The 21838-nt window shown below is 43.5% G+C and overlaps 1 protein-coding gene across 2 annotated transcripts in view; it reads left to right on the top strand.

Moving 5' to 3' along the window:
* Positions 1–21838, top strand: part of LOC117989806 (visual system homeobox 2-like) — a 153565-nt gene that overhangs the window by 55465 nt on the left and 76262 nt on the right. Inside the window, exon 3 of one of the 2 annotated variants that reach the window (XM_034977218.2) lies at positions 11455–11475. The exons of the other annotated variant lie outside the window; for it this stretch is intronic. Within the exon in view, the coding sequence (XP_034833109.1) occupies positions 11455–11475 (21 nt within the window). The remainder of the gene's footprint in view (positions 1–11454; positions 11476–21838) is intronic. 2 annotated transcript variants of the gene reach the window in all.

Genomic DNA, 21838 nt, shown 5'->3' with positions numbered 1-21838 from the left:
AACCAAAAGGTTGGCAATATTTTGGGAGATATTTGAATGGAATCATTCATTAAGTAATTTTTGAGGTAAACATTTGTTTGTAAATTCTTGAGGCCCTGTATAACTTTGAAACTGAAAATTTTAACGGAAGTCTCGAAAGCTACGGACATATAGGTATATTAGTTCCTAGAACGTCATCATCATCACGATCAACCCATCGCCGGCTCACTACAGAGCACGGGTCTCCTCTCAGAGTGAGAAGGGTAGTGGCCATAGTCTACCACGTTGCCCAAGTGTGGATTGGTAGACTTCACACACCTTTGAGAACATTATGGAGAACTCTCAGGCATGCAGGTTTCCTCACGATGTTTTCCTTCACCGTTAAAGCAAGTAATGTTTAATTACTTAAAAGCACATACCTAGGTAGGTACCTTCTAAAAGTTAGTGGTGCGTGCCCGGGATCGAACCTCCGACCTGCGATTATAAGGCGGACGTGCTAACCACTAGGCTATCACAGCTTATATAAAACCTAGAACGTACCTATCTACAAACATTGAGTTTGATTGGTTAGTAGGTATTCCAATAAGAGCTAAACTACATTTGTACGGAGCGCACCACGAATAGAACCCCTCGGATATATTTATTAAAATTTAAAAATATACCTGATCTGAAATCTGTCGATAAGCTTTGTTGTGTGTATCAAAAATACCACGCAGTTTTTGTCAAATAACAACGCTGGTAACTTATCGATTACATTACAGATAGGATTCGATTATTAATTTCGTTAGACGACACAAGTTTTTATTTCACATTCGTAAGCAATCTGAGCAGTAGAATGAAACGATAAGGACACGTCGCTCTCCAATTATTCAGTGTCGACGAATAAACCTGACGCAAACGAAGTGGAAACATTCTAGACCTTACAGCTATCTACTCACACTAAGGCTACCACACACTCAGACTTTTATTCAGATGCAAGTTAGCCCTTGACTGCAATCGCACCTAGTGGTAAGTGATGATGTCTAAGATGGTAGCGGGCTATACTGGAAGGCTTTTTTTTTATTAAACCCATAGGGACCCCTTTGGTTTTTACACAGCATCTTACCGGAACGCTTAATCGCTTGGCGGCACGGCTTTGCTGGTATGGTCGTAACTAGCCACAGCCGAAGCCTCCCACCGTCTTCAGTACAGTCCTCGAAAGTTTATTTTTGTGACCTTTGCAAACGGATGCAATTTCTAATTTTCTTTAAGAACAACCAATCAAATTCAATAATTTATCATCAAAAGTTTGTCCTTTCATAATTAATAATAATATGGGTGGGTACCTTCAAACCGTACCTATAAGCTATGGCCTAAACCCTTCTCATTCTGAAAAGAGACCCGTGCTCAGTAGTGAGCCGGCGATAGCTTGAGATGACGATGAAGTAACTAGGTTGATCGCTATTTATCCAAGACATCATAATATTTTCTAGCACGTGTAAGGTACCATAATATTCAAGCCAAATAGTCTATCTAGATATCTAGAAAACTAAGATTCAAAAAAGTTCATTTTAATTCTAGAGGCCTTTTTGAATTCCTTATTTGAAAACCACCGTAATATACAGTTTCAGGAATTGTTTTTAGCTAATAAAATGTGTAAAAGTTTTTTCCAGCATATTTGTCCTATTTAAAGGTTCGTACGCACCTGAGCGGCGCGGCGCGGCGCTTCAGTCCGACTGCAGAACGCGTCACCTCAGGCCGCTCGACGGTGCCTACCGCACTACAACTTCAGTACGCGGCAGCTCGCGTCACTTGCGCGTCACTTTTACACCCGTTCGCGTACGAGCAACAACGTCGCAAGATGAGCGACAGTGAAGAGGATTTGATTATTATTTCTTTGTTGTGCAGAAGAAGAACGAATTATCGAAGAGAAAAAACCGGCCAAGTGCGAGTCAGGCTCGCGCAATGAGGGTTCCGTACTACAGTCTTATTTTTTCGAAATTTTGCACGATAATTCAAAAAATATGATGCATAAAAATAAATAAAAATCTGTTTTAGAATGTACAGGTGAAGACCTTTCATATGATACCCCACTTGGTATAGTCACTCACTTGGAAAGTTGAAAATACTAATTATTAGTTCATGACCACAATTTAACTTTTTTTTGTGTGATCTAACCCTAAATTCACGGTTTTCAGATTTTTCCCCAAATGTCAGCTATAAGATCTACTTACCTGCCAAATTTCATGATTCTAGGTCAACGGGAAGTACCCTGTAGGTTTCTTGACAGACAGACGGACAGACAGACAGACAGACAGACAGACAGACAGACAGACAGACAGACAGACAACAAAGTGATCCTATAAGAGTTCCGTTTTTCCTTTTGAGGTACGGAACCCTAAAATAGGGGTTCGAGATTTGTGTAGTCCACGCGGACGACGTCGCGGGCATAAGCTAGTATAATATAAACACAAGTACAACAATAGGTAGGCATATTTCCGAAACTATTAATTGTACGTAGATGAAGTAGGTAGGTATAATATGTACATAATATATTATAGTTATTTAATCAGGATTATTTTTACCATTGATGTTTTCTCATAACGCTCGGAGAGACATTTATACATTTAGACACTGGGAAGGGGGGAAGCCGACATCCTAGGGGTTGGGACCTTTGAGGATATACTTCTAAGAGCATGAGGAACACGTCATGTGCCAAAAATTAAACCTACGTTATTTATTTTGAGGTCTATCTTGCCGATTCTTGCCTGTACTTTAAATACCTAACAAGATGCGCGTGTATCTTATTCGAGCGACGTACGCATACTGAAGCGCCGCGCCGCGCCGCTGGGTATGTCGCACTAGCGTCACTGCACTGCGCGTCGCTTCGCTGCGCTTCAAAATATTCTCTCCAGCCGTGCCGCGCGGCAACGCGCGGTGAAGCGCTGTGCAGCGCCGCTCTAGTGCGATATGCGCCATACAAAATGATAGAAATGATATTTTGAAGCTCTGTGCCGCGACGTGCAGCTCGCTGAAGCGCCGCGCCGCGCCGCTCAGGTGCGTACAAACCTTAAGACTTATAAAGTAGCTGCCCTAACCCAGATGACCTAGAACTATTATAAGCCCTGCGCCGGCCACGCTCCGCCTCCCCCCCCCACCCCTCCTCCACTCCCCGCGACACACTCCCCCTACAAGAAAGCTATAATGTTATTATCCAGCCATTATATTTTTCCAAATGGGCGAGTGGCAACAATGGTAGGCAGACGTTTTGTGAGCAGTCAATGTTAACATGATTGTCAGTTTTGTTTCAATCAGCCTTTGTGGGTTTTTTCTCTTTTAGGGTTTCGTACTCGAAGGGTGCCAACGGGGCCTTATCACTGAGCTTCCACTGTCCGTCCGTCCGTCTGTCTGTCAGCAGACTGTATCTCGTGAACCGTATTAGGCAGAGAGTTGAAAGCGAGTTGAGAGTTCACAGTGGTTTTTTTTCTTGCTGCTCTTACAACCATATAGGAGTTGAATTTTAAAAAACCTTTCTTACCGGATATCTACGTCATCATAATAGCTATCTGCATGCGATATTTCAGCCCAAACCGTCAAGTAATTTGAGCTGTGCGTTGACAGATTAGTCAGTCAGTTAGTTTATATATAAATTGTATAGAGAGAGAACGCAGGGCACTGATATAGAGAGAGAACGCAGGGCACTGTCTATTAGAGCGAACATGATCGCTCGCAGGTTTGCTCGTTGTTCTGTCCCTGTAAAAGTAACGCTCTTTAGAGCTTACTGCACTTCTTTTTACACGAGCAGCCTGTGGGTGGACTACACGCAGAAACAGTACAATGCCCTGCGTGTTCAGTACAATAATGCGTTCAGGATGTTAATGGGTCTACCTCGTTACTGTAGCGCGTCGGGGATGTTCGCGGATGCGCATATGGATTGTTTCTACACGAGCATGCGTAAACGGTGCACATCCCTGGCGCGCAGGGTACGGGCTAGCTCCAGTGGCATCCTGAGGGCATTTGCTGACAGGTTTGATTGTCAGTACCTGAACCATTGTCATATGGTGCACGTGCTGACTAATCAGGCCTGTCTTAGATATAGTATTAGGATTAGGTAAATAGTTATAAGATTACTAACATTAGTTTTTAAGGCGTGTGTTATTACTAACAAATTATGATCGTGTTTTATGGTCGAATTAAAGGATTTTTATTTTATTATTTATATAGATTTCGTTTTATGATCATCAGTCTACCAGCCATAGAAGTTTTTATCATTCTTATTTGAAAGTCAGCTTATCACAGTAGGTAACATTCAATTTGGTTTAAAGTCGCAAAGTATTGTAAAGTACTTAGGTCCCTCTTAGCTGCACCCCGAGGCCCGCGTAGCAAATCAATGGATATCTCGTAGCGCAAAGTTTGTGCGAGGCGCCGTTATGGCACCGCCGCGCCCCCCGGCCTCGCCCGCCCGTGCACTAGCTACGGAAACTCAGGGCGACTTTCCATCACTACTATATCATATCATCTTCATCATCATCATCATCATGATCAACCCATCACCGGGCGCGCTCTCTATAGAGCGCGGGTCTCCTCTCAGAGTGAAATGGGTTTTGGCCATAGTCTACCACCCTGGCCATGTGCGGAATGGTAGACTTCACACACCTTTGAGAACATTATGGAGAACTCTAAGGCATGCAGGTTTCCTCACGATGTTTTCCTTCACTGTTAAAGCAAGTGATATTTAATTAATTAAAACGCACTTAATTCCGAAAAGTTAGAGGTGCGTGCCCGGGATCGAACCCCCGACCTCCGATTAGAAGGCGGACGTGCTAACCACTAGGCTATCACCGCTCATATCATCTTACAAATAAAAAAAAAGTTGACAATCAGGAAGCGTAAAATTTTACCTATTCTGAATAAATGATTTTGAGTTTGAGTTGAGTTTGAGTTTACCTACGTGAAATTTATTTTTATGCATAATAGTTTTTGAATTATCGTGTAAAATGTCGAAAAAATACGAGTGTAGTAAGTACGCAACCCTAGGTGCGTGAGTCTGGCTCGCACTTGGACAGTTTTTTATTAAAAATGCCAATTATGTAATCCCTTTTTTTCATTCCGATTTTATTGTCAATGACCAATGTACGGAAGAGATCGCTATTTTAGCGATAAGGCCGCCTATTGTACATGCTGTATTTGTTATATGTCTATTGTTTTTGTTTTGGTGTACTATAAAGCATATTTTACTTTTACTTTACTTTTACCAAATAAGTAAATATCTACTCACTGTGGGTACGGATAGTATAGTTTATTGTAACTTAGAAAACTTGAAGGTTGTCATAAGTTTATTAGTATCACAAAAGAAATAAGTGGTCGCGCTAGTGGAACGCCACCCTTACCTTCTTGTAGGTCACAGCTATAGGGGACTTGGTGTCAAGGGTCTTCAATTAGTCGTAGGTGCCAAAATTTTAGAGGATGTAAGTGCGCAGTCGCTTCTGGCGCTGTAATTGGGGTCTTGATTTTATTGTTGGCAAAAAATACTTCTAAACAAAAATCTATTTTTTCTAGTAGGACAAGACAACTTGTCTCTTATGCTACGCCCGTGACTCCTCCACTGGTTCGGAATGAAGATTCTACGGCGAAGAGCAGGCAATAAACTCAGCAGATGCTCTGTTCAAATCATAAAAAGTTGCAATACCTAGGCAGAAAAGAATGTACATCGACCTTTAGAAGGAGATAGCGGATTTGTAGAGCATTGTCACTGTCGTTGAGCAGCCCGACAAAACGTCACATGGGTATGAGTGACAGAGACAACGCTCTACAAAACCGAAATGTCAATCTAAAGGCCGGTGTACATTATTTACTGCCGCGTACTGTACTACCCAAGTAACACCAACACCATCTTGTGGGCAACTGAAAGCTCAGCCGGTTTCTTTTAGAACGCAGTTCTACTTATTTTGATTCCACCGTTCGATACGAATATTTTCAGACCCTAAACCATAATTTTAGCTAAATGTACCTTAACAGGTAACCGATTAGATACCTAAGTGACAGTAGCCCGCAGGAAATGTAGTACATAGAGCTTTAGAAATAGATTAGGCTTCGTAGAGCGTTGTCTCTGTCACTCATACCTACGTGACGTTTTGTCTGTCTCAACGTCAGAGACAACCCTCTACGAAACCGCTGTCTCTTTCTAAAGATCTATGTACAATATTTCCTAGTACTGTAATTAGGTAGGTATAATTTCGGGAAATTTTCCAAAATCTCTACAAATCTATTTTAAAACGGACATCGGTGTCGTAGGAGCAAGTTTTTACATCATTACGGGAACAACAATATCATTTTCAAAAAACGGTCGCGTTAACGAGCCCCCAGCGACTTCCCCCTGCCCCCCTCGCACTAGCGCCCCCACCCTCGTAGCCCCAGAGCTGGTGTACAATCTTGACTAAGCAGTTTATAACCCCATTTTTTTAAAATATTCCTCTACATTTTCAAGGAGTGATAAAGTCAATTCAGGGATTTTTATTTAATTTAGATAGATACATGTTTTTTTTTAAATAAACAGAAGGTTCTTTTATCACACAAATAAATAATAATGGTAGTGAGATCTGCTGAGGTACAGATGTGTTTTCGAAAACGAAACCGAACCTAATGAAAGTTTTTAACATCACAGCACTGGTTTCATAAATATACCTACTAATCCATACCAAGAAGTATAATAAATGTCAAAGTGTGTCTGTCTGTCTACAAGCTTTGCCTTTGCATACAATTGTTTTAGTTTACTTGTTTTTGTCTTGTTTATTTCAAGTTTTGTGCGCAATAAAGTATTTCTATCTATCTAGCTTTTCACGGCCCATCCGTTGCACCGATTTTGACAAAATTTAGTAGTATAGATAGTTTGCAACCTGGGAACGAACATAGGCTATACTTTTTATCCCAAAAAATCAAAGAGTTCCCATAACATTTCAAAAACCTACATCCGGGCGAAGCCGCGGACATCATCTAGTATAGGTAGTACCTACTTACACATAATTATGTATTGCAACACTTGCAACAACAGAAGGTAAGCGTAAGTAACAGAAGGAGAGCGTAAAAGATGATTATAGATTTGTCGCACAGGTAACGTCTTTGTAGACGTTATGCGACAAATGATGAAGGCAATACGATGTACTTAAAGATGTTCAAAAATATAACAATCATAAATCATGTAAAGCATGATGACGTGTAGTTTGACATACTGAGGTAATATTGAATAAATGTTAAGTCTTTTGTCAAAACCTCCATAAGTTTCCCGCTAGCTCTGCGCCTATCACCCTCTCACCCTCTCTAGCGGAGTGCGTATTACAGTAATCTCCTACACACCCGCAAATAATGTAATTGTGAACCTAAGATGTTACAAATTACGTAATATGTTTACAAAAATGCTGACAGATTTGTTTACAAATGTGAACTAAGCTTCAAGTGGGACTTATGCCATCTGCACGTTCTCGAATATTCTAGCAACTTCTGTAAGTATAGGAATAATAATGGTAAAGTGAGGAATAATGATGATTGATTACTGCATCATTTGAGAACACAATTTCTTTATTTAGCCTATGTCCTTCCCCGGGATATAAGCTAGAGCTCTGTACCAAATTTTATCAAAATCGGTTGAACGGTTGAGCCGTGAAAAGCTAGCAGACAGACAGACAGACACACTTTCGCATTTATAATATTAGTATGGATAGATAAAATTCCACAATCAATTTTAGACTTGCCTTTAACAAAGTTAACAAACAAGTTTAAAAAATCTATTAAAAGTATGCTCCTAAAAAACACAATACCTATACTGTCGAAGCCTACCTACATTGCTGGAGCGAGTCAAATCCAAACTTTTTATCATTTATATAGTATAAATGATAAAAAGTTTGGATTTGACTCGCTCCAGCAATGCGCGGGACTGCAATTGCTCGTACATTGTACGGTATGGTAATTGGTATGTTTGCTCAGAATCAGTACCAATGTTGATTCTAAGTAGTGAAAAAGATTGAATAGTCAATCGTCATACAATATGGAACCCAATTGAATAGTGAATCGTCACACAATATGGATAAGGCGTATCATTAGAACAAACGCCTTACTTCAAGCAGCTTACATCACTACATTAGGACCAATAAATGCACAATGATCGTAATTAAGAGCACATGTGTTGCGCAAGCGGCCACCAGTCCACCACACACGGGTGACGGTCGCAGCACATGTTCAAACGTTAATTTAGTGGTATTGTCTTAAATTGTAAACAAATGGTTTCTTGTAGGGACACCATCTTGTAATTACTGAAAGAGAAATAAGGTAAATGTAGGATTTTACCTGGATTAAGGCAATAGTGCGGGTGTTCCGTTCCTTGCTGATGATGACCTTCCGTTGCACTTAACTGCACTGATTTTATTAAAGGGTTTTCGATAGTTTAGATTGACTAACGCTATGTACACGTCATAGATTATTCTAACACTTTATAGGTACCTATTTTGCTTGATGGTTTGTTCAGATCACTTATTTTAACGGTTTACTTAGTTACCAGTGAACATAAATTCAGGGAAACATTTTGGGTTGGCATCAAATTCTGTCATATCAATTTTAAAAAACAAATTGTTCATACTGTGTACTGTGTTCAACAACATCCATATAATAGTCTATCTCCTAAACTACATAGGTTGTCTGAAAAGATCACTACATTACATTAGTCCCATCTTCTGTAAGACACTTTGTAATATCTACTCGTGTACTTTGCACCGTGTTTGTCGTGAACAAAATAATATCGTCTTTGGTAGAAATTAGGATTGATCCATAGCACCCATTGTAAAGATTTATGCAAAAAATAAAAAGATACGAGGCAAAGTGCCTAGAACGCCGGCTGTGATATCTTTTTAAAATAAAAATATATTTTAAAATGACAGTAACACTAAAACCGATAAATCCTCGATAATTCAAATAGGTGGCACTCCTACTGATCTGCGTAATTATTCCCATCAAGTAAACAAGCTATAAGCTTGCACTAATAGCAAATAAATATAATTTATACTTGACTCGTCGTCGGGGCAATAACCTTTGTTTTAATTACTAGCTATTATGTTGCACAAAACAACATTCAAAACACACATACCTAGTTAATTTCATTTGATGTATAGCCTTTATTTAATCAATGATTCAATATTCATCATTATATTTTCTGTGAATCTAAATATATAAAAGGAAAAGGTGACTGACTGACTGACTGATCTATCAACGCACAGCTCAAACTACTGTACCCGTAGTACAAGATTTTACGTCTCACCAAACCAAACCAAATTCGAGAGTCGAAATACTTCCGCGTTACAGTAAAATGGACCTAAATAGCCTTGAATTGAAGTCAAATATTCAATGCCACTGATTTTAATTTCGCAATGTTTCCGCTTGGAGCGCTGGCCGTAGAAGTGTAGACAAAGTTGAGCTTTAAACCAAGGCATTTAAGATCCAGTTTACTGTAACGCGGAAGTATTTCGACTCTCGAATTTGGTTTGGTTTGGTGAGACGTAAAATCTTGTACTACGGGTACTGGACGGATCGGGCTGAAATTTGGCATACAGATAGCTATTACGACGTAGGCATCCAATAAGAAAGGATTTTTCAAAATTCAACCCCTAAGGGGGTGAAATAGGGGTTTGAAATTTGTGTAGTCCACGCGGACGAAGTCGCGAGCATAAGCTAGTAATCCATTTTTCAATCCTCCATACCTACCTAATTACCTGTTATACCTACTAATATTATAAATGCTAGACTGTGTCTGTCTGTGTGTCTATTAGTTTATCATGGCCCATCCGTTTAACCGCCTTTGACGACATTTGGTGCAGAGATAGGTACCTACTTAGCTTGCATCTATCAGACATACATATATAGGTCTATTGATGTCGTAGGGACTTTCACACGTCACTTTCTTGCGCAGCCTGAATCCAGTGGCTCCCTGTGACTCGTTTGATGACTTCTGTCCGCTTACCAGGGTCTTCTGTGATCTCTGGTGCGAATGTCATTCTAGCACCTTGGGAAGTTAGGGCCCCAAAGTCTATCGGTTATTCGAACTATGTGCCCACTGCCCTGCCTATTGCCACTGCAGCTTCGCAACCCACTCAGTTGTAGATATTATGTTCTCCTACGGATCTCCTCATATTTCAGATTTGATCACGTAAAGAATCCCCCAGCATAATATATCTCTAACGTCCACTGACTGAGATTTCTTATGAGGCCCATAATTAGCGACCATGTCTCGGATCCATATAATATTATTAGGTAGGTATATCAAGGGATTTGTCAGAATAACGAACTCTTTTCATTTTACATTATTATTTACTACTTGGTTAACTTAATTTATCACAATGGCGATTATTATACAATTCAGAAAAGAACAACAACAGCTTATGGCGGTAAAACTCCATTACGAAGTCTTTTTGACATTTCTGTACTTTTTAATCAAATCAATGAGGCAACGGTCACCAACGCATTCAGCCTTAAATTTCGATTCTTGATAACTTTTGAAGAAGAACCGCAGACCATAAGACGGTAAATATTTGAAAGCTCCGTTGGACTCGCGATAAGCTCGTCTGTTGTGTGCTGGAACCTGTTGTCCGAGAGATCACAATATACTGGCAGCGCACAATCAGCGCTTTGTGGTTTTGCTCCATTTTCCTCACGCCCGGCGCTGCGGCGGCGGCGTGTGAACGAAACGTGATATCTGCATCCCGCGCTCTGGTTTTATTGCGACACGACTCGCGAGTGCCTTCCTTGTACCCACTCACTTGGCTTCGCTTCACTTGGGGTTTTAATAAGTGCTCTATTAGTTAGGTTGTAAGCAGTGGCGTACAGCTCATAGAGGCATAAACGCACTGCTTACTCTCATTGTAATAAATCAATGCTTATTTTTCATTTTAACCTGCCGTAAAATAAGTTCATACCTAAATGCATACCCTGGCTTGAACTCCTGTGCACGCCACTGGTTGTAAGTAGTTTGCGTTGTATTTCCTATTTGTAGGGTTCCGTACCTCAAAAGGAAAAAATGAATCTTTATAGCATCACTTTGCTATCTGTCTGTCTGTCAAGAAACAATTTAAGACTTGCCTTTACACAAGTTTAAAAAAATCTATTAAAAGTGTGCTCTTAAAAAAAGCATATTACTTATACATTCGAAGACTATGTAAATGATAAGAAAGCTTGGATTTGGCTCGCTCCAGCAATGCACGGGGCTGCAATTGCTTGTATGGTATAATAATATTATAAAATTGATCTCTTGAAAAGAGCAACCGCCGAGTTTCTTGCTGGTTCTTCTCGGTAAGAACGGCATTCCTAACCAGTGGTAAATTAAACTAGTTGACGATTCAAATGCACTTGTAAAGGTTTAATTGAATAAAAATATATTCTATTCTATTCTATTCTACAACATTCTAATACACTATTTTAATTTGATAATTTTTGTTTGTTTCATGTACTTATACGTAGCTGTTCGACAATTTTATTCAGGTAATTAAATCAACCATTCTTATTTAACTGTTCACCACAAATTAACTAATGACTAACATTTCGCTTTTAGCGGCCAGTAACACTTCTCTAATAAATACACGTGCTTTTGTTAAATTATCTGCAATTTTTTTTCTTAATTGGCTTAGGTGACGTAGGTCAAATTAGCTTTATTTTGTGACGCTGCGCTGTGGCATTTAATTTTATTTCAATTTATTTTATGGAAACAAACAGTTACAATTACATAGATGGATAGTTAGTACATATATAATAAAACACTTACAGCCGTACTCAGAGTCGCTTAATCGTTACTTAAGTTTAGTTAAAACGAGACAGAGCTATATCTCTCACATAAATCTGTCTCGTTTTAACTCAATGTTAAGTAACGATTAGCGACTCTGAGTACGACTGTGAAAGGTAAATCTTAGATTGCAACATTTTTCTAGGCTTAGGTTAATTAAGTCAAATTAGCTCTTCTTGTATGACGCCCTGGTAAACTTAGATCTGGTAGGTAATACTTGAGTTGCAATTTTTTTCTTAATTGGCTCAGGTGACTTAGGTCAAATTAGCTCTTTTTAAGACTCTGGCTTTTAGGTCATATTTAGATATCACATGAGTCTTAAAACTTACCTAGGTACCTTTATCACGTTCACAATTGTTTCATTAGGTAATCATTTCATTTTATTATTTTTATTTGTGAATACTTACAACATGGCATAAACATCTCTCATTCTGAGAGGAGACCCGGACTTAGTAGTGAGTCGTCGATGGGCTGATCATCATCATCATGATCAACCCATCGCCGGCTCAATACGGAGCACGGGTCTCTTTTCAGAATGAGAAGGGTTTTGGCCATAGTATATCACGCTGGCCATGTGCCGATTGGTAGACTTCACAGACCTTTGAGAACATTATGGAGAACTCTCAGGCATGCAGGTTTCCTCACGATGTTTTCCTTCACCGTTAACTTACTACTCGGTGTTTCCTATTGACTTTTGATTAGACTAGGGTTCGGCCTTTATAAAGCAAAATATATCTACTTACTTAAATTGACTTAGGTGTTCTGAAGTGTAAATTCCCAGATTTACGGTCTGGGTGTGTATTCTGTAAGCTGTCACAGCTTCGACAAAGCTGAGTAAACGTGATTTCCTCCAGTATAAGATGTCGTAAATGGCCACAGCGGCGTTTGCCTGATGCCTCCCTTCTTTGCCTTCTCGTTAATCTCTCGCCCGCGGCCTCGCCTCAGATTGCTTTGAATTATAACATAAGTACGACTTGATAATCCACTGAAAGCTTATTAGATAACTGATAAAAATATGGGCCTACCTACTCAAGTTTAGCCAAATACCTACAAGTAAAAATACACTTTTCTTCAAACTACATTGAACTCACTTGGGTTTATATTTATATAAATTACTAGCTGACCCGCCCCGGCTTCGCTCGGGTGGAATTTAGAAAATCGGCGTGGGGGGTAGAGTTTTCAAGAACCCTAAAATAGGTTACCTACGTATTTTTCTTCCGAAAACCCAAATATCAATTTTTTTTTGGATATAACTCGAAAAATGATAGACTAACATACAAACTTTTATCCCCTATTTAACACGGGAGAAGAACTTTTAAAAAATCGTGAAACAAGCATTTTTAATTTTTAACCGAAAGCCTAAATACCAATTTTCATGGATGTAACTTTAAAAATGACTGACTTTCATACAAATTCCCATACCATATTTACCCCCCTTAGAATTTCGAAAAATCCTTTCTTAGTGGATACCTACTCTTTACAAAGAACAGACCCTCCAAATTTCATGTCTCGGGACGATCATTCAAAGATCACTTTGATATTCTATTGAAATGATTAAGCAATTACCTAATAAGTTTCCAAGAAAGATTTTAACGTCTTAACCACTGGGGCCTAGGCCACAGAACAATATACTCATAATCCTAGGCCACAGAACAATATACTCATAATCCTAGGCCACAGAACAATATACTCATAATCCTAGGCTACCGCGTACCGCCGCGCTCGTACCAGCCTGCAATTGGCTCACTGCGATGTTTCTGAAGCTCTCCCTCCACTAATTGCACGCCCGCGGCTCTTTTTTTTGTGTGTTGTTTCGGATTGACTATGCTGCGTAGGCCCTATTGGCCGCTACAGCGTCACCGGGGGGGTTGGCGAGCGCGAAGCTCCGCCTGGGGGTGAGCCCTAGGGCTCGAAGAAATAATTCGAGAGGTCGGGGGGCAACGTCCTCCTAAGGGCGCCTCCTGTGAGGCTCGGACCTCGGCTTAGGATGACGTTGGGATGGGTGGAGTTGTCGGTTTTGTTGGTTAGTCCGTACGCCCCCGAGGCCGTGGCGTGAGCCCACGTCCGGGTGACGTTAGAAATCGGGGACCTCGTCTTCGCCGGCGAAGACGCTGTGATGAGGTTGAATTGTGTAGCCCTACGAGATAGGGTGCATTGTCGGTCATGATTTGATCGTCGGGGTCATTAAGGACGTGCTTAGGGCGTCTTTTATCTGGGGGGTCGTTTCGGTCAGGGGTGTAAGTCGCTGCCTCAACTATTAGGGGGTTGGGGTGTCTAATGGCTTTCTCAAAATAATTTTTGGAAAGCTGTTTAAAGTAATGAGCTATTGTCGGGAGTTGGAGGTCTCTGTGGAGGTCCACGTTGCGCATGTACCACGGGGAGCCAGTGGCCGTACGCATAAACTTATTCTGTAGGACTTGGAGAGGTTTGAGAGAGGAGGGCGGCAGGTGTGCAAATGCAACACAGGCATAAGACATTATTGGGCGGATGCACGTTTTGTATAGCGTGACTTTGTGTCGAAGTGACATTTTGCTCTTTGCGCAAATCATGGGGTAAAGACGGGAGAGCACATACGCTGCGTTCTTGCGGACTCTACGAATGTGCGCGGCGAAGCTCATCTTGTCATCAAAGGTTACACCCAAGTACTTGGTATTAGTTTGCCAGGGAATGGGGCGGTCGTAAAGAGTTATTTCAGTCTGTCGAAGTTTGTATTGTGATTTCCTTTTGGACTTTTGAAAGAGCACTGCTGCGCTTTTCTCCGGGTTAACCTCTATCCTCCAAAGGCGGAACCAGTGGCCTAGGCTACTGACTGCCTTTTGGAGTCGAGCTTTAACGTTCCGGTAGTTTAAGTCGGAGCTATATAGAGCGGTGTCATCCGCGAACTGGGCTATATGAACATGAGGGGATCTGGGAATGTCGCTGGTGTACAGCGCGTACAAAAGTGGCGAGAGCAGGGAGCCCTGAGGGACTCCTGCTCGGAGAGGTCTTGGGGAGGATAGGGTCCCATCCAGACGGTAGCGAAAAGTTCGATTGGTGAGAAATTCTCGTAGTAAACGTACGAGTCTTTCGGGCACGCCTAGATGGTAAAGCTTGTAGATCAAGCCGGCGTGCCACACCTTGTCGAAGGCTTTGGCTACATCGAAGAAGAGGGCTCCCGTTGGGATACCTCTCGTTTTGAATCGGTTGAAGCCGAGAAGGATGTGCTCCGTGAGGCGGTGCACTTGATGAACACATGAGTGTCTGGTTCGAAAGCCAAATTGCTCGTCGTTGAGGAGGTTTTTCTCCTCTACGACGGACCTAAGTCGGTTAAGGATGACTTTCTCATACACCTTGCCAAGGGTGTTGAGCAAACTAATGGGGCGGTAGCTAGTAGGGAGGTTCCTAGGTTTCCCTGGCTTGGGGATGCCTATAACGGTAGCTTCTTTCCACCTGTCGGGGAAGGAGCATCCTGCCATGAGGGTGTTAAAAATTACAACCAAGAGGTTGATTAATACGTCGGGGAGTAACTTTAGAGTTTTGTTATTAATAGAGTCGGGGCCTGGGGCTTTTTTGGCGTGAAATTCTTTGATAATTTGACGAACTTCGCCGCTATTTGTCGGGAGGATTGGATCGCCACCTGGGGCGGAAGAGAAGATAGATGCTAGTTTGTTTTCAACTAGTTCTATGTGGGACTTGTCTACAGAGATGGTGCTCGGGGAGCATTGGGCTTCTAAGCTATCGGCCAAGCATTCGGCCTTATCGACATCTTCAAAGGCGGGCGGTTGATTGGGACGTAAAAGCGGAGGAGTGGCCGAGACAGGATCGGCTTTGAGAGCTCTCGCCAGGCTGTAGTAGGCTACATGCGATGGCTTGAGCTCACTCAGCTTCCTGTCCCATTGTTCGTCGCGGAGTTCGGCAAGGCGAGCCTTTACCTCCCTCTGGGCTCTCCAGAGTTCTCTCCGGTTGTCGGCGTTAGGACATGCGTCATGGGCTCTACGTTTAGCGTTTTTGATGGTGATGAGTTCTCTGGCGTCGTCCGGCAACTGTCGACGGGTGAAACCGTTCGGCATCTGTCGGGAGCAGGCGCTTAGAGCATCGCGGATATGATTAGTAAGGTGCAGTGAGGCTGCATGCGCTTCATCTAGACTACCTATAATGTCAGGAATTTGAGAGATGTGCACTGAGTCTATAGACTTAAGATGCTCTGAGAGCTTCTTGAAGTCAATGACTGTTTTGGTCGGGGGGGCCGCGGTGGGCGGGGGTCCTAGCCGCATTAGGACGGGACGGTGGTCTGAACCTAGCTCGGACAGCACCTCCAAAGGACTCACCTGAAGGGCGATGTTCTTTAGAAGAGCTATATCGAGTATGTCCGGTCTGTCTGTTGAATTGTCGGTCATTGGATAACGAGTCGGTGTGTCAGGGGCTATAACTATGAAGTTAAGATCGGGGCGGTGCGTCAGTCTTTCGAGTTGGCGTCCTCGTGAGTTCGGGGAGCGGCAATTCCAACTTTGATGTTTGGCGTTAAGGTCTCCGGCCACGATAACGGAGTCTCCTAATGAGAGAAGTGCGCAGATGTCACTTTCTAACAGATCTTTCGAGGGAGAGAGATAGACGGATGCTAGTATGACCGACGGATGGCCAGTCATACTCACCTGACATATGGAAGCTTCCATATTGGTTAGTTGTGGAGGATCGAGAGGAGTGCAGTGAAGAGCCCTTCTGTAGTATATGGCAGTGCCACCCTTAGCAGTGGCCCTGTCGTTTCTGACTATATTAAAATTAGCAATTCTGGGATTACTTCTACTAGGTTTCAAGAAGGTCTCTTGCACTAGGAGAATGTCGGTTTGATGTGCACATACAAATTCGCGGACTTCGTCCATTTGGTCGATAAGGCCGTTCGCGTTGTAGAACGCGACTACTAAGGAGTGGGGTTTTAATCTACCTTTGGTTGTACTATCCATTAATGGTTTTGTTCAGGTTGTTGATCGAGATAAGAAGGCCCAAGTGTTGGGAAATCGCTGAGGCGGGATCCTTTCTGAAGGTCCGGGCGAAAACTTCCATCTCCACTATGTTAATAGAGGCGAGGACAGTTTGGATTAGTCGAAGATTATCCGCAGCGTTAGTCACTGCGGATGTTTGGAGGGATTGCTCTGGTTGGGGCTGGGGCTTAGACGTAGGCGCGGAAGCCTTAGTCGGGGCTGGTTGGGCTGGTTTGGCCGAGGGTGCCTGGGTAGGCTTAGGTGCAGGGGAGTTAGCCCTGGGAAGGGGTTTTTCCCATGCGTTGGTTACCGGAGCCGGCGCAGGGACGAATTTCTTGGCGGGCTGGGGAGCCGCAGCAGGTTTGCGGCCGGCCGGTTTGACCCTTCGCTTTTGTTCTTTGGGGGCTTTAGGGCATCCGCGATAGTTCGCGGTGTGCCCTTGAGACCTGCAAAGGACACAGCTTGGGGGCTCCTCGGTCGGTTTCATCCTGGGGCAGTCGGAGGTGCCGTGGTCCCCTAGGCACTTAACGCACCTAGGGTGGGCGAAACAATTCCTTGCGGAATGGCCATACAGTTGGCAGCGATGGCACTGGCCCATCCTACCGCGGTTGTGGGGGGGCTCAATTTTGAGGCCGGTTAGGCGACACACCGCGGTTATATTATTGATTTTTTTACCCGCGGGGGAAAGTTCTAATGTTACGAGCACCATCTCGTAAGGGACTTTGGTTCTAGGATGATACATCCTGTGAACCTCCAGGACTGGCAGCTCCTGGGAAAGGAGGTCCGTCTTTATGTGGTCGGTATTAAGCTCTTTTGGAAGCCCGCGAATGACAACGCGTAGAACGCGTTCTTCGGGAAGAGCGTAGGTATGGAACCCTACATTCTCTTGACGGAGAGTCTTGGTGAGAAGGCGATGGTCGCCTGAAGTCGGACATTGGACTTTGATTCCAATGGCGGTCGAGCGGGCACTCGTGAACGAGATGCCCCGCTGGTCTAACAGTGGCAAGATGCGCTGCCAGCTGAGTTTTTCCCTAATAAAAAGGGGAGGGACCTTTTCCCTTGGCGAATCCTCCATGGGGGAGTCTTCCGACTCCTCCTCGGGGGTTGCCTGGGAGGTTGTGGGCTGGGTACCGGGCCCTGAAGGGGCTGCAATGCCCACCTTTTTAGGTGGGTTTGCGTGGGACTTAGAGGCCTTCAGCTTTCGCTTCTGGGCCTTCGTCTGTACAGTCGTAAATTCCTCTGTTTCAGAGGAGGCTGGGGACGTCTCGGAGTGTGGCTCCTTAGGCGGGATCGGTTTTTGGGCTGAGGGCCCAGCTGGGGTTTTGGAGTGAGGCTCCCTATTGTCTGTCGGTGTCACTAACGGGGTATCGTCCTCCATGGCCATGGCCGAGGGAGGAGATGCCGGGGGTTGGTCAAAGCGCGCAGGCTGTCTAGTGGGGTCTACCTTAAATTTATTAAGGTAGATGGGGTTTCTATTTTTGAGGTCGGCGATTAGTGCAGTCATGTCCAGGTCTTGCCAAATGGTTTGGGGCAGCTCCGGGCCCTGATGGGGCCCGGAAGTAGGTTGGTCGGGTTGTTGAGGGCCCATAGTGGACCCGGTGGCTCGAATAGGTCCCCCCTGCCTAGGCAGGGGGGTGAGTACCTACGGTGTGGCCCTGATATGTGTCCCCGCCCTTGGGTGACGGGGGTGTGGGCCTATGCTGCGCTTAGTCTAGTGTACTCACGGAACCTGGACCCTAGAACTACACTACACTATACACAACGCAGGAGCAATCCGATGGCACTGGCGATCCAAGGGCACTTGCACTTGAAACACAGGGGCGAACACGCGCGGGGGGGCTCGAGTCGGAGAGCGCATGTACAGACGTCCGCACGGGGCGGATGCCGAACACGGAATTCCGCCCGCGGCTCTCCTTCAAACCGATTTTAAATCCTCACCTGCCCTCGCATGTAGGTAATCTCTTGTAAATTACCTATTACTGAATATGACGACCTCTCTGGCGCAGTGGTCTCAATATAAGCGGGAGGTTCCCGATTCGATTCCGATAGGTACAATTAAGGAATTTATAATTTCTAAATTGTCTCTGGTATGGTCTTGTGGGAGACTTCGACCGTGGCTAGTTACAACCGTGTCACCGAGCGATTTTAGCGTTCCGGTACGATGCCGCGTAGAAACGAAATACCTATATACATAGTTATTTTCAGGGTTAGCTATTATGGTGTATCTATCTATCTACCTATACGTACCTATAGTCCGTGACAGGTCGAGTCGACAATCGGGGAGGGCACAGGCGCCGCGCTAACCGGGTGCGGGGCGTCTCCGCCCTTATACTCCGATTGCCATCTCGACCTGTCGCGGACTATAGGTACACAAGTAGGTAGGTATCTACACCTCATCGGCGTCGCGTAGTAATCAAATATCCGTCTGTATGATTGCGGATTCGCGCCGCGGCGGCATTTCCTTGACACCGACCTTCCTGCCTCATACAAGCTAATTTTGTGTTTGTAGCTTTACGCAAATTGATTTCGAAGCGACTTTATTTCAAAGCATTTTGAACAAATTAAGTTATTGGGTAGGTAGGTACCTACCTATACTTAGTTCCCGACAGTTAAATAGTCGCGTCTGATCTACGATGCAAGTGAGAGCTCGCGCAGATATTGTTCCACGCGCTCGTGTACTGTGTACGAAGTAGCACTCACACTAATGCAGATGGCGAACTCGAGGTGCGGCATGGTGCGCGGGCTGGTGTGGTCCTCTCTCCTCGCGTCGCGCGCCCCACTGACGCTTAAAAATGCTATTGCGACGCATCCCACGAAGACCCCCACTAGGTGGACAAACGACATCAGGCGAGTCGCAGGGAGCAGTCGTTGAATTCAGGCGGCGCAAGTCCGTTGCGTGTGGAAGTCCCTATACGAGAGACGTATGTCCAGCAGTGGACGTCTATCGGTTGCTGATGATGATTAGGATTAATATAGTACGCGACAGTTCTAGATGGCAATCGGGAAGAGGACATCCCACACACCCACACAGCCCCCGCGCCAACCCGGTGCGGGCGAGCGCGGGTGACGTGCGAGTGTATGAGGCGACTCCCTCGTCGCATACCCCGATTGCTATCTCAACCTGTCGCGGACTATACGTAGCTACGTCTTCCAAGTTATTGCCATGTTAGTCGGCTAATAAAAAATACACTGTAATTTCCGTCCAATTTGCACACCTCTCGTCAGATCGCGAGCCTGAAGAGGCCGCGACGGCGACGCGACGGCGACGACGCGGGTACACGTAATCTCGGCTGATGTCGCGAAATTGGCAATTGCCGGCACAGCCACTGGCGGCGATTGGCCCAATATATGTGATCAGCGCGCTTCGCTGCCTCCATACGCCATATTTATTATATTTACGACGAAATTGCCTCTATTTGGACGCTTTATGTTGCAATATAAGTATGAAGAGTTTTGGTGGTGGTATCTCTTAAGTAGTGGTGTTAAGGTAAATTTAACTAAAAATCATTGTTATAGAGCTATTTAAATCTTAATTTTATTAGGTCAAACTTTTTATAACAGTAGGTAGGTACTTACTTAAGTAATAATATTATCTACTTATCTATTAGGACTTAGCTATTTCCAAATTGAAAATACTTAGTCATCTCTCTTCTCTCAGTTAGATAGTCATCTCTCTACCACGTGGTATAAATAAACAATTAATTTATCTAGGTAGGTACTGTACAATTTAGATTTTTAAAATTATTTTTCCCAAAGTGTCACACTGGACGAACAATGTGACTCGTTAGGTATTCTAATGGATACAAAAGTTGCAACCTGTACCCGTAGTACAAGACTTTACGTCTCACCAAACCAAACCAAATTCGAGAGTCGAAATACTTCCACGTTACAGTAAACTGGATCTTAAAAGCCTTGTTTTAAAGCTCAAGTTTGTCTACACTTCTACAGCCAGCGCTCCAAGCGGAAACATTGCGAAATTAAAATCAGTGGCATTGAATATTTGACTTCAATTCAAGGCTGTTTAGGTCCATTTTACTGTAACGCGGAAGTATTTCGACTCTCGAATTTGGTTTGGTTTGGTGAGACGTAAAATCTTGTACTACGGGTACTGTAACAGTGTAACTCGATGGGAGAAAAATTTCGATGAATTCCCAACGTGTCACACTGTGACACGTTTGAGTGTGACGCGTTGGGAACCCACCTAAGTTCCTAGTACATACCTACTAAGGGTACGGAAAGGAGAATGCTAATTTTGGCAATTTAGCATAGGTATAAATACTAGATCAAGTAGGTAGCTACAACCATCTGAATCTGAAACCTTTCATATCTGTTTATCTGCTAAGAAAACCAACGACAGAATTTTTTTTCAAAGAATTGAAATGTTGTATTGAACCACGTGTGCCCGTAAGCTATAGTCACAGTCTGAACACTAGCGACATCTACCGATAAGAAACTAAGTAGACATAGGTACCTATTACTTATTACAAAACTATTAGGTATACATCTACATAAAACTGTTTAAAATATCACGGACCGACAACACGTAAAACGTAACATGGAAACCTATCCTACTTATTATGCGTCTCCATGGACTCCTTCTAAATTGTAAAATAAACTCTAAGTTAACATCGTAGAGTTGAAATTCGTGTGTGGTATAACAATGGACATTTTGAATGGGAGGACCCTCCCTCAGGCCGAGGAGTGAAAAATATGACTCTTGTGGAAGGAAAGCTACTTCTGGTGGAGAGCGCTGCCACTTTACTGCGTTGTTACGTCACAAGTCACAACAAACATGAGACCTAGGCTGAGAGACTGTTCAGCTAGGTTCACTATTGACGGCATTGTGCATCTAATGCCGAGATCAGCTCTCTAGGGGAAGAGAGGGCTGAGGGCAATAGGTATAGTTCATTTAACTAGACAATAGAAAAAAAAATTGCATCGTGATTCATAATCTTTTTTATTAGGGTTCCGCACCGAAAGGATACCAACGGGGCCTCTTTAATTTTCCGGGATTAAAAGTAGCCTATGTCACTCTCCAGGTCTTTGACTATACCCATGCAAAAAATTGATTCGTTGATCCGTTGCGACGTGATTGAAGGACAAACCA

Source organism: Maniola hyperantus, chromosome 16 (assembly GCF_902806685.2).
Source record: "Maniola hyperantus chromosome 16, iAphHyp1.2, whole genome shotgun sequence".
NCBI classification, from domain to species: domain Eukaryota; kingdom Metazoa; phylum Arthropoda; class Insecta; order Lepidoptera; family Nymphalidae; genus Maniola; species Maniola hyperantus.
Note: the sequence above shows the minus strand (reverse complement) of the source record. Positions and strands in the feature narration are given on the sequence as shown.